The sequence below is a fragment of the Patella vulgata genome, chromosome 3 (genome assembly GCF_932274485.2).
Source record: "Patella vulgata chromosome 3, xgPatVulg1.2, whole genome shotgun sequence".
Classification (NCBI taxonomy): domain Eukaryota; kingdom Metazoa; phylum Mollusca; class Gastropoda; family Patellidae; genus Patella; species Patella vulgata.
The window spans coordinates 61,923,037-61,937,548 of NC_065881.2; the positions used below are offsets into that span (position 1 = coordinate 61,923,037).

General features: G+C 36.4%; 1 protein-coding gene across 2 annotated transcripts in view; it reads left to right on the plus strand.

Annotated features, from left to right (window-relative positions):
- The window catches only part of LOC126816262 (casein kinase II subunit alpha), a 35,767-nt gene that overhangs the window by 776 nt on the left and 20,479 nt on the right, over positions 1-14,512 (plus strand). For both annotated transcript variants that reach the window (XM_050542551.2, XM_050542552.2), the window contains exons 3-4: positions 9,978-10,089; positions 13,668-13,769. In XM_050542551.2, the coding sequence (XP_050398508.1) occupies positions 9,978-10,089; positions 13,668-13,769 (214 nt within the window). The remainder of the gene's footprint in view (positions 1-9,977; positions 10,090-13,667; positions 13,770-14,512) is intronic.

The following is a 14,512-nucleotide window of genomic DNA, read 5'->3' on the forward strand; positions in this document are numbered from 1 at the left end:
TTTTGACATCATTCGGTCATGTGCAGACCCTGGCCTTACACGTGGCCTAGACTGAAACCCATGCCATTCAACCCATTGTGTGTTTTTTTGTGAAAATACTGTCGTACAGTAAGCTTGTTTAAAATGGAACAAATCGCCATTTCTACATACGTGTAGCGATTACTGACCGATGCCAGAAACAATATTAATATTAACAAAAGCTTTGATGTAGAAAAGATACGACAGACCCGTAATGGCCGTGTGTAATTGAGGAAAACAAGTGGATGACTGATCCATGCTCATGGCCCGAACTAGAATTTGGTCAAGTTTATTACGCATTTTCGACCAAACAGATGCTATCTATTAATTACAGGACTATTTACTATCAACACAAAAGATTTAAATGGTCTATCTTATTTCCATTCAAGTGCCGACTGGACAGTACGTGGGAGATTGATATATCGTCTGCTTTTGCGCTACATGCTATACTCTACAAAAAAACATGGTACTATGTTGGTCCTTGAGGCTATCGACTTAAAAATAATTCCAGCTCATAATACTATAAATAGTAGGCAATATGCAAATAAGATTGTTTATGCGTGCTGTTAGCCAATATCTACTGTAAATTTCCCCGCATTTAGACGGCTCTAACCAATGATAAAATAGTTGTTTGATGCACGGAGTAAAACTTCAGCCATTTTTATAAAATTTCCCCTTGATGGAATATGAATAACAGAAAGAATAAAACGATGATCAAGTTGAATCTGTGAATATTTCTTTAAAACCTTTTCTTCCTTAAGTAACTATACTCAGCCAAATTAAAAACTTGACACTGTTGAATTTCAACAAAAATTTTTTTCTGGTAAGTCAAATAAATTTTAAAGTATTTCTAACGATAGTAAGTAGTAAGAAGCCTTTAATTTCATAAAATTGTAAAGTCACTTGGATCACATGACTTTTGAGCATATAAAGATGAAAAACCTGAAAAACATGTGCAAACACAAACTCGTGAGGTCAATCGATGCAAGTTTGCTTAAACTGAACACGCACACGTAACTTGAACTGGAAAAACAAATTAAAATTGTTATTTTCATCTTTGTTAGAAAATGCCATGCCTTTCAAATGTAGAACGTCTACGTGCTATAGGTAGGCTCTATGCTGGTTAGTCTGTGGTCACTGTTGCAAGAGCCTTTAATTGTTCACGCCAGACAATAATTAATCTTAGAATGAGAGTGCTTCAAACTGGAACTATTGCCGACTGCCCAAGGGCGGGAGCGCCAGGTGTGACGTCACTCCAAGAAGATCAAGCAATACGATTACGTCATCTTAGAAACAGATTTGTCACTGCAACCTCCACAAGTAGAGAGATGTTTGGTGGAAGGGTAACTGCACAAACTGTTCGAAATCGCTTGCAGACTGCTGGTCTTCGAGCTCGGAGGCCCTATAATGGACCAATATTGACACCTCTCCATCGCCGTAACCGACTTGTGTGGGCCACAAGACACATAAGATTTACTCAAAGACAGTGGAATTCGGTTGTCTTAAGTGACGAATCTCGATTCACTTTGAGATTTGCCGATGGCAGGGTCCGAGTGTACCGCAGACGAGGTGAACGTTATGTTGGTGGCGACAGCGTCATGGTTTGGGGTTCTTTTTGTGCACGTGGACGTTCTCCTCTTGTTGTTGTCCAAGGGAACTTAAATGCTCTCCAGTACAGGGATCAGATTTTGCAACCTGTTCTTCTTCCGTTTATGCAGACATGGGGCTGGACTAACGTTTCAACAAGACTATGCTTGACGCCATACAGCAATTGCTACCCAGAATTTTTTAAGAAATGCTGGTGTCCAAGTCCTGGATTGGCCGTCGCTAAGCCCCGACCTTAATCCTATTGGAACACATCTGGGACGAACTGGGTCGACGTATTCCTCAGCAAGTGAATCCACCACTGACGTTGCAGGACCTTCAACATGCTCTTGCTGAGCAGTGGCGACGTCTTCCTCGGGTAGTGTTTTCTAATGTTCTGAGATCTATGAGAAGACGTTGTGTGGCAGTACGAGACGCTAAAGGAGGCCACAACCGTTACTAAACACTTTATTCCGATTGTTCTCCAAGTCTGTGAATTTCATTTTGGGGGGTACTGTGACATCACGAACGTTACCAATGTCAAGGACTTTCGGCGAGACGTATTCTTGCTTTCTGTTGATGTCAAGGTCGTCTGTGCACAACATAACACTAAAATAGTTGATTAAACTAAATATTAAAAATCTAGTCCCAAAAATCCTGAGTGTCAAGTTTTTAATTTGGCTGAGTATACATAAATCATCTTGGCTCACCTTTTGTCAGTCAGTTTATCTCCACTGTCACAACCAAAAATGAAGAACGATACATTTGTGTCCATTTTATCAATTTCTAATTCAGTATTTGGTTCAGAGAACAATTGTTAAATGCAAATATATAACTGGACTCGGTCTATTCTATACAGAATTATTTTTTACAGCATGATTATTAATTGTTCTTTTTTTTTTTTAGATGTGCTACGGTTGTGCTTAAATTTTAATATCGTCTTAGATAATTCTTTCGTGGAATCGCAGGTCACCACTCTAGCCCATTCTATAAATTACTAGTCTTATGCTCTATTTCGTGGCATTTTACAACCTAAAAGACGTTGTCTATTAATTGTTTGCATTAAAATTAACACAAAATAAATCGGCTTCATACACCAATGCATCTTTGTTTATGCTTTTGCATACAGCGGTAAACTGGACTGTGTGTGAGCTTGGCATATATCGTCTGCTGCAACGTGGTATATCGTCACTAAAACGAAAAAAAATAATTTAGACATGATGTAAAATCAGTAATTTATTACAAATGCTACACGCATCTTACAACAAGAGTGGCATTCAAGAATATGTTTTCTATTAAAAGAAAAAGACTAAAAAACGCGTTTTCCTTAGCATTTACCATGTTAAGATACGTGAAGAAAAAGGCCAGGCTTAAAATAGACACCGGAAGTACGTCACGCGTAAAAGCTCCTATACGTATTCGCGCATGACTAATGCACTGCAATTATTTATCCGTATCGATTCACTTTACTGACAATATTAAGAGATAAATGAAAGTTGTTTCACTAGATTGGGCTGAGTATAGTATAAAATTAACTTGTGCATTAAAAGAAATTCAGTTTGCCAGGTGAAACTATTAAAGGAGCTAAATCGCTAACATTTGGGACCTAGAAATTCACAAAAGTGGGTCGCAACGCATATAATACTGTAATATGAATGTATATAAACTGATTTACATTTAATGGTTTCCGTTTTTACTCCAATTTCAAATCAGTTATGTTCGACGAAATAAGTCAGCAATCTCAATCGAGTGCAAATTTCTAGCGTCCAGTTATTCTAGTCTACATAACTCCATTTGATTTGGTGCATTGTGTCTAGCCTCGTCCCTCAATACAACTGGGGCTGAAGCGCATTATGGTACGCGATTCGTGTACCAATGTTAAAAAAATTATTTTATCTTAAATATCGGATATCAGAAGCTCATCTTTTCCCGGTAAGTTTACATCATCAATGTTGATTTAAATTGACCAATAATTTGTGTTTTCGATGTCGAAGATTTTGGAGGATTTTGAGTTACGGACTTAGGTCCTTTAAAGGCATCTGATCCAATCATAGTTAAAAACAAGCACATGATCAGTCTACTTCTGATTAGGCCTATATCTCAACGTTTTTAGGCATGTTCTCATTGCTAATCCAAATGTAGTTCCTTTTGGATGGACAAAGACCTCTGACTGTTCCTGTCCATCCTTAGGCCTATATAAACTTGTACATGTAAAGCTATCTTAGAGCTTTTGGGTGGACAAAGACCGTTCCTGTCCATCCTTAGACCTATATAAACTTGTATGTAAAGTTATCTTGGAGTCCTTAGTAGTTGCCTCACAGGTACAATATGTCTACATTCACTACCTTCTTTTGTTTGCCGGCATCGTAATTCTTTTTTGTTCGCCAAAAGGAATCATTTCTTGCCACATTTGATACAAATTTATAATAATCCAACACTATGATCCAATAATGCGTTGAATTGGTCTGCCATTAGTAGACTTAAGTGCGGAACAGAGAAGAATTATGATCACATGTTAAAGGAGCTAAATCGCTAATATTTGGGACATAAAAATTGACACAAATGGGTCGCAACACATATAATAATGTAATATCAATGTATATAAACTGATTTACATTCAATTGTTTCTGTTTTTACTGTAATTTCTAATCAGTTAGGTTCGGCGAAATGCGGCAAAGTCTCAATTAAATGACAATCTTTAGCGTCTGGTTATTTCAGTCTACACCGATGGTATTTATTGCGCATGCTCTCCAGATAAGAATAAAGCGTCACCATTTGACATGATTTGTGGAATATGTCTAGCCTCGTTCTTTGAGTCCCTTGTTCCAAATGGCACTGAAACGCATTATGGTACACGATTCGTGTACCAATGGTAAAATGTTTATTTTGTCTTGAATATTTGATATCAGAAGCCCATCTTTTCCCTGTAAGATCACAAGACCAATGTTGATTTGAATTGACAAATAATTTGTGTTTTTAATGTCGAAGATTTTTGATGATATTGAGTTAGAGACTTAGCTACTTTAAGTGTATGGAAATTTGTCAAATGTGATACTGGTACCGGTTTGCAATTTTTAGTTCCAACTTTATTTCTGGAGTTGAAAATTGTTTTAAAACTACGTAATAATCAGTATCATAACAGTACACTAAACATGATTTAGCCCACAGTACCAAATTGATACTGATACAGGAGTGTATGGACATTTATTTATCAAACACAAAAAGTACATAAAATTTCTGATTAATGAAGAGCGACTTTCATTTTCAATTAGACTGGAATGACATGTCACTCAGTGAACGATGTTAAATGATAGTAGAATTATTTCAGAAAGGTTTTCGTTTATGTTTTCTTTAGTGACTTTAGTTTTTATGCCATTTAAATCAAAAGAATGGTTCCAAGAAAAAATACTGGGCTGCAATAGGGATGCAAACTTTACTATCTCAGATTTGTCAGGTCTGGAATTTATTTAGCCAATATGATATGTTCCTTCATATCATACTTGTAATATTATTAATGCTGATTTTAAAGAAATTACAGTATTTTATCCGAGTAAGTGAAGGTCCTAGTCAGCCGAAGACTGAAATTCAATCTTAGCTCGATTAGAAATAAACTGTAAGGGCTGGATAATAATTGATTCAAAGGCACATTTCAAGCTTTTGTTTGTACGTGCAAGTAGATAACTTCTGTTTTGGTGCGAGTAGATAACTTCCGTTTTGGTGCGAGTAGATAACTTCCGTTTTGTCGCCATCTTTGAAAAATGTCCTAAATTTTCCCGGAAAGTGTCTGGTATAGCAGACAGGGAGTTTGGAATTTTCTGTGAAAATCCTATTATGGGGTTGTGTCAAATAGGCTGATTTGAGTCAAAATGATAGAGGAAAGTATTTTGGGTCTCTGCATGGAATACCTAACCAAGTTTTAGACCATCAGGACATAACTTACAGTGAAATTCTGAACATAATGCCAATTCGACTAAGGCGAAGGAAAAAAGCTGGAATTAGATGAAATGGACCGAACATTTTGATCCAAGTTGAGCGAAGATCTGACATCTGCGCAGAAATTAAATAAGAAAAACAAACAGGCATCCAGGATCAAAGGGTCTAAACAATTTTATCTGAAGATTAAATGGATCCTACTTATGAGAGGTTTACTGTATATTGTTGTGAAAATTCATGCTAAAGATACTTACTACATGTAAAACCTAATTTAACTGATTGAAATCTGGTCGTCTTATCTGGGTCTCTATCATTTCCTTTAGTTCAACTCCCCTGGATAGTCTTGTGTTCAGAGTGCAACAATACAGAAGGCTAATAAAGGTTGAAAGGTGTTGTTTTAGATAATTTTAGTAATTTTGAAGATTAAAACACTAAATTGTAGATTAGATAATCTCTTGGCTGCAGTTTTTGGGAGTACAAATCAAATTAGTATAGCTCAAACATTAGAGACGAATAAAGATGACCGCTTACACTTTAAATTGTCATAACTAACTTAAGCTTGGAATGTTTGGTACTACTGTGTCTCTTTGTTTATCATTATTTTATATGGCATAAACAGGCCTCGAAATGTTTTAAAAACATCTCGTTCAGTAAATAAATAGTCACTATCAGTTATCAAAGACCAATCACGTCACACATATCCATACATGTAGGTACACACATGCTCTTAAATTGTTTAGGTCTTGACGTACATTGCTCCATAATATCCATATAAATACCGTAATATGAAACCTTTTCATTTCTTCGGCATCAGAATCCCTAAAAGTTCTTGAAAGTCCGATGAATCTGCTTTGGCTCAGCGACTCAACGAAGATTCGTACAATTCTATCATCCGTATCCACGTGAATTCCGCCAAGTATCATATTGGTACCACAACTGTGTAGAATTCAGATTTTAAAATATCTGTAATAAATTGAATTTCAAAACACGAATCACACCTGTACATGACGCCGTATTTACATGTACCGCGTGCGGAGGACAGGTACATGTAATGCCCCCTGGAATTCCTTTCTCACATATCCTGTCTATATTTACGCTACAAATTATATTTATATATGAAATATTTTTCCAACCTAATTATTTGATTTTGTTAAATTGTCTTATAAATTATTCATAGCCTTTATGGAAATTGTTTTAAACTTTTTAAATGATTAGATACTAAATACACCAGGCAACGAGCCGTGTGCATTTCCATTCCAGCCACAACCACATTTACTGTGGTGTCGTTACGCTAGAATTATTTTAGATGATTTGGGCGTGCATTTTAATTTATGTAGATATAATACTTCATAATATGTTATGAACTAGTGTCAAGCAGATGAAAACAAGCGTAGATGGTGTGAAATTTATTGTTAAAAAGTTGTTTATTTCCAAACTGTGAGGGTAACTTTAGCCTGCGACAGAGCGAAATGAAAACAGTGCAAATGGCAGCTTTTCACAGTATTTCCATGCTTAATTCTTGCATTTAGAAACGAACAATTAAATGTACGTGACATGGTTGTGAGTGTTATGGTCTTAATTCAATTTACTGAACATCAAGTAAAATTTAGTCCGCCTGTCGCTTGCGACAGGTAGTTTTACTTGCTACCTGTCAGACGAAAAAATTGCCTGTCAGTGACAAGTAGACAGGCGACCATTTCGAGCCATGTCATGAAACATGCAAGATTTTTGTTGTTATATTATATACTCTTCAAAAATAGTAGGGAATATTCAGAAACAATACAAAACTGCAGAAATGCACTGCTGTTTTTATTAGAGGTAACCAGTGTATGTTAATAACAGGCCAATTGCCTACACATGAACATAAACAGTTCATATGGGTAGCTTATCTGATTGCCCCATTTCACTCGCAAAGAGATACACTGTCAAAAGTGAAAATGGACGTTTTTGATTTTTGTCTTAATAATAAGTAATTGCTCCACCAATCCTCAGACATTCAGCAATTCGTCGTGGCATGCTCCTAATCAACCGTCCAATCACGATTTGGGGCAATCTGACCCACTTCTCTTGCAGTGCCATGGCCAATTCTTGCAGTGTTGTCGGTTGACGTTGACGAACATGTCTCCCCATCATGTCCCAGACATGCTCTATAGGGGAAAGGTCAGGACTCATGGCTGACCAAGGCATATGGACAATATTGTGACGCTGGAGGTAGTCATTCATGACACAAGCTGTGGGCACGGGCATTATCATCTTGAAAGATGAACCGTCGAGCAAAGGCCAGGATGTGGTCACGGTAGTACACACCAGTGACCCTTCTTGAACAATATGCAGGATTGTTCTGCCACTAATGGTGATTCCTCCCCACACCATAACAGACCCACACCCGAATCTTGTCATGCTATCTGACGTTAACGTTAGCATGACGCTCATTTACACGCCTCCAAACGCGAGCACGCCTATCAGTGAAATCCAGAATAAATCTGGACTCATCTGAGAACATTACACGCACCAATCGATGATTACCCCAATTTCTATGCTGCCTACACCATTGACGCCTGTTTGCCATGTGCTGGCGAGTTACTGGAGGCACAACACGCGGTCCTAGCCGGTTGTCCTTGATTTGGGAGGACCTGTGTCTGAATGTATTGATCCTGGGCTTGTGTAGTGGAGTGGCTCTAGGACGACCTGAACGAGGTCTATCATCAACATTGTGTTTGTTGGTACTGGTTCCACAGTCTGCTGATCACAGACTGTGACACATTAAGCATGTTGGCTACTGCTCGCTGTGTAGAACCCATTTGAAGCATGCCAATAGCACGTAGACGTCCATCATGTTGAAGACGTCTCATTTTGCAAATTAAATGTAACACTCTAAAGCAAAGATACGCTAAACAGTAAATCCTATGCAAGATAAACCAGCATGCGGCAGTTTTCATCAACCCTACCTTGAAGTGTCAAATTTGACAATGAACCCCTCCCACGTGTATGGCGCTATTAGGTGTCGCACGTGCAGCTCAGTGGTTCTGTTGGGGCAATAAGTTCTTCATCTGTGAACAAAAGAACATACTCTCAAAGCATGTGAAGTGTCCGTGACTATTTATCATATCACAACCTGCATATGTATTTGCATTTCAATATCCCCCTTTTTTTTTTTTGAAGAGTATATATCGATAAGTCTGATCCAGTTAGTGGTGCAACTTGGTGTATAGTTTTATTGTCTCATGCCTTCGAAGAAAGCAGGGCACTATTAAAAATGGGTCTGTCCTTCTAATTTAGCTCGAATGTTCAAACTTAGAGTAGATGTTTATTAGGTGAATGCCTTGATTGATGGGGATTGAAGATGAGCATTTTCTGCTTAGGGTAAGCAGAAATAAGCAATTTGGTTGATGCTTTGGGATACAATAATTTTGGTTCTAATTAAGTGGTAGTTCCGAGTATAGGTTGATTTAATCAATACCTTGACTAAATTTAATGAGTATTTTCTGCTTAGGCTAAGTAGCGATAAGCAATTTGATTGGTCAAGACTTTGGAACATAACAACTTTGCTTTTAATTGAGGTAGAAAGTTTAAAGATACATTATGGGAGATTAGATAAAGAGCTGGCAGTTCTCACTATAATAGTTAAAACTAAATAATGTAAAGGCACTTTGCTGAAATTTTCAGTCAAATTGATCAACTCTGAACCAAGATTTTATCAATTGAAATTTCGGCCTAGCCTCGATCATCATTACTAAAGTCGGTACAATGGAAAAACATAGTCTCGATTATCCATTTCATGATTAAATGATGAATGAAAGTTAAACAGCAGATCGGTTCCTAATCCAGTAAATGTAAATATCGCAGGCTAGCGATGACATCGAGAGTTGATTATGGTCTGAATAAGTTGAATTAATGTCTAATTAATAATTACATGTAGATAACTTCTGAAGCCTAAATAAAGACTTGCAATAGTCGGATTTAGCTCTTGCATTATTCAGGTTAAAACTTGATGGTGGATGTTTATTAGGTGAATGTCTTGACTGAGTTCAGTGATTATTTTTGGATTTCAACGAGGGACATTAGCCTTACTGTTGACTTGTTATTATTATATGTACTTGTGTAAGTAAGCATTATAAAGTATTAGAAAATATTTTAAATAAGAAAATTAGGATTGACCTGCAGGTTCATCATAGTGTAAAACAAATCTAATGGTAAGCTTTATAGAATAATTCTCCAGCACAATTTTATTAGGCCAATTTTATAGTGATGTAAACGTTGTTGAGGCAGATAACTTTTACTCTGCTAGGAACAAATTAAACCAGTCATTAAGTACACCAGGCATACAGGTATTAAAATCTATTTGATTTATGTAGGCCTATTATGCATGTATTAAGATCTTTATGGTTTAAGAAGGGATCTATGTGTGTTTTATTTTTTGAATTATTTCTTTATCTATTTAGCAATCAGGATGACTATCAAATTGTACGCAAGTTGGGAAGAGGGAAATACAGTGAAGTATTTGAATCTATCAATATCACTAACAATGAGAAATGTGTGATAAAAATTTTAAAGGTAGGTTAATTAAAATGATTTTCAAGACTTAATTACCTGTTTAATTATTGTCCCTTTTGTTTATTTTATATACAAGGACTATCATTTAAAATGGTTTTGTCTGTCGGGTTGTCCTTCTTGAGACATACCTGTAATAACTCTGCTTCTAATTGAGTTGGGGGGTGGGGGTGGCCGATTGGTTAATTTGTGCGTTGAATCATAAGATCTGTTTTTGTTCCCCGCCTTTCGAAGAAAGTAGGGGAACATTAAAATGGGTTCGTCCATGTGTCTGTCCATCCGTCCGTCTGTCTGTCTTTCATACTTTTTGGGACACAATAACTCTTTCTAATTGAGCTAGAATGTTCAAACTTGGCGTAGGTGTTTATTAGGTCAATGCCTTGTTGTATTTCCTCTGATTTCATTCATAATCTTTAAGTTCATGGCAGTACGCCTTCTAGACGTAGCTATTTTGAGAAGCCCCCTATTTTGCCTCACTGGAAGCTAAAAAGCACATTTCATATGAGACTTGGGATTGGCTAGAATACTCTTCATTAGACTTCATAGAGTATCAATAAAATAAGGACGCTTAAAATAGGGTTGTTCAAAAACAATTTTACTTGCTTCTTTTGGGTATTTTGAGCGGCTCTAAGTCACGCAGATGTAGAGGGCAAAAACGCACCTCTGCTCCCCGCTTGTACTTGTTTTGGAGTAGGTTCGCTTGTTCAATCTCTTCGGTTTTCTCCCGGTCCTCCGGTTTTCTCATACTGTTAAAGACCCCTAAGCAAAGGGGAATTATTGAAATAAATTTGAACATGTTAATCCCGAAATGAACTGTTTGTTTTTTTAGCCTGCGGTCCCTCTAGAGGTCACAATATTTACCCGATCTAAAAAAACTGTTTGAATGAATATTCACCGTTACACCATAATGATGCCTATGTTTGAATTCTGTGAATAAGGATCGAAAATCGTCGCTCCTGTTTGTATGCAAATAGTGTAAAAGTATGGAATATCAAGGTTGTGGAACCTCTAGGGGTCACAATTGTATGAAAAAATGTGTTTTTATATTTGCGCATATTGGTTCGTAACTTCCTGAATTATGGCCCCTGGTTGTACGGAAAATCATATTTTTAGCTTGTGGACTCTCCAGAGGAACCAATTATTTATCTGATTTTTAAAACCGTTTAAATATATCACCATTCCACCATAATGATGGTTGAATTCGTATTTCAAGAAAATCGAAATGAAACTGCACAACAAAATGACCGCTCTTTGTACGCAAATTGTGTAAAAGTATGTAATACAAAGGTTGTGGACACAATTTTTAATCGATTTTGATGAAACTTAAAATATATATCTCAGAGATCTCATTTCCTTTTGATATTTGCGCATTTCAGACCATAGCTTTCTGGATCATGGCCCGTGATTGTACGAAAAATCGCTTCGTTTTTTTATACGCCCACATTGAAATGTGGTCGTATATTGTCGTCGCCCCCGGCGTCCACGCTTGTGGACGCTCTAGAGGCTAATATCTGATTGACTTTAAATTTATACACAGTGTTTAAGGTCTTGAGACGAAGAAGCCTATTGATTTTCAGCAATTTCCGATAATTACTGCCAGAGTTATGGCCCTTGATCACTTTGAAAAATCTTGTGGTTGCTTTAAATTTATACACAATGTTTAAGGTCATGAGACGAAGAAACCTATTGATATTCAACGATTTCCGATAATTACTGCCAGAGTTATGGCACTTGATCACTTCAAAAAATCTTGTGGATGCTCTAGAGGCTAAAGTTAATATCCGATTGACATTAAATATATACACAGTGTTTAAGGTCAAAATATGATGAAGCCTGTTGGTTTTCAGCGATTTCTGATAATTACTGCCAGAGTTATGGCCCTTGATCACTTCAAAAAATCTTGTGGATGCTCTAGAAGCCAAAGTTAATATTCGATTGACTTTAGATTTATACACAGTGTTTAAGGTCATGAGACGAAGAAGCCTATTGATTTTCAGCGATTTCCAATATTTGCTTCCAGAGTTATGGCTCTTGATCCCTTTGAAAAATCTTGTGGACGCTCTAAAGGCCAAAGTTAATATCTGATTGACTTTCAATTTATACACAGTGTTTAAGGTCATGAGACGAAGAAGCCTATTGATTTTCAGCGATTCCCGATAATTACTGCCAGAGTTATGTTCCTTGATCACTTCAAAAAATCTTGTGGATGCTGTAGAGTTTAAAGTTAACATCCGATTGAGTTTAAATTTATACACAGTGTTTGAGGTCATGAGACGAAGATTCCTATTGATTTTCAACGATTTCCGATAATTACTGCCAAAGTTATGGCCCTTGATCACTTTGCAAAATCTTGTGACGCTCTAAAGGCTAAAGTTATCATCCAATTGACTTCAGATTGATACACAGAGTTTAAGATCAAACAAAACGTTAGCATGGGGCAGAACTTTATAAAAACCAAACAAATTCTAATAGTTTTCTGATTATTACTTCGTGAGTTGTTGCTCTTAATCAGATTGTAGTGTATTATAAATGTTTCATTACCGAAAAAAGTAAAAATATGTGACAACCCTTGTTGACTGCCCGGACGACTTACATGTAGCTGCTGTGGGCGTAAGTTTTGTTGCCTAGCAACCTATCTTTTTAGCTTTTTCTCAATCCATCTCTTGCAATATGTGGGCGTATCTTGCCTGGCAGCCGCTGGTTAATGTAAAGTAAAATATCCCAAATAAAAGTTAATTATATATTTCATAAATTAAACAATTTCCCTTAAAGATACATTATGGGAGATTCGATAATGAGTTGGCAGTTCTCACTATAATAGTTAAAAACTAGATAATGTAAAGGCAATTTGCTGAAAATTTCATTCAAATTGATCCACTATGAACTGAGAACTAAGTGTTTGAAATTTCCGCCTAGCCTCGATCATCATTACTAAAGTCAGTACAATAAACAGCGTAGTCTTGATTATCCATTAATCGTTAAATCGTGAAGGAAAGTTATGCAGTAAATTGGCTCATAATCCACTAAAGATCGCAGGCTAGCATAACCATCTAGAGTTGATTATGGTCTGTATAAGTTAATTAATGTCTAATTAATAATTAAGATAACATTTCGGGCCTAAAGAAAGACCTGCAATAGACAGATTTAGCTCTTGCATAATGTATGTTTAATTAATAAATAGCCATCATCGGAGTGTTTCTGATCACTAGTCCTGAATTCAAAGCCACCAGCAGTAAAGTCTAGGAAGGATATATACTAAGTTATATTTTCAAATGTATTTCGAATATTTGATGACCAAGTAAACCTGGAATAAACTTTAATATTTTTGTCACTGAAAATTGTATTTTCCCTTCTTTAGTGGTGAGACCACCCTTGGCGGGGCTCCTACAAAATAGTTATTAGTAATCATTGTACATTGTATGGTAATGTCTGGCATAAATTCGGGCTTGTCAGGAACAATCTCTCTGGTGCTGTTATTGCTCTCCCAAAAAAGATTTGATTTGGAAATTCTCTTCCAAGAACATCTAGTACATGTACTTGCATGTAGTGCTGATTTTCAATCTTTATTGTTATTTTTATAGCCTGTTAAAAAGAAGAAAATCAAAAGAGAAATAAAAATATTGGAAAATTTACGTGGTGGAACTAATATAATAACTCTTCTTGCAATTGTTAAAGACCCTGTGGTGAGTAAGCTTTGATTTTCTTAATGAAAAGTGGTTACATTCTTGGATGGATGGCATACAATGAATACAAATTTTTGAAATATAATCTGTTTAATGATTCTTTTAATTTTAAATATGCATTAACCCATATGTAACCAGTCGGCGTCATTTTGACGTCATGAAATCAAGTGGTCAGGCTAGATAAAGGCTAAAGTGAAATAGTTTGTATGCCTATTTCAAAAGACTACTGCCGGATAATTATAAGTGATTGACTCTTGACACCCAATACAAAAGTTGACGGGGATAAGTTGATCTATAATTTGCCCGTTCTCTCTCGTTTTCTAAATCATTTTCATTAGAAATATCGTCTTCAGAATCGGTTTCATCGATATAATTCGAGTCAGAATCATTCATAAGCATTTCAAGCACTTTGCTAGTCTTTAACTTTCTCAACATCGTTAATAAATTGAACAAAGACATGTTTATCTGAATGCCCTTGACTTCCTGTCTGACACGCATACGTGGCCGTATCAATTAAATACGAAACTAAATGCTCAAATGCGTCTTATAAAAAATGTTCTTACTGCGGTCGACCGTGACCACTTGACTGTATAGTGTTATGGTGACTATAGTCGACAAAACTGTTTAAGGGTTAATGATTCAAAAACCGGAAAGTAGTCAAATCACATTAAATTTTTTAACAGACTGATCAGTACAAATCGTGCAACACTATATTTTGCTCTACCATACCCTACCGTACGAAA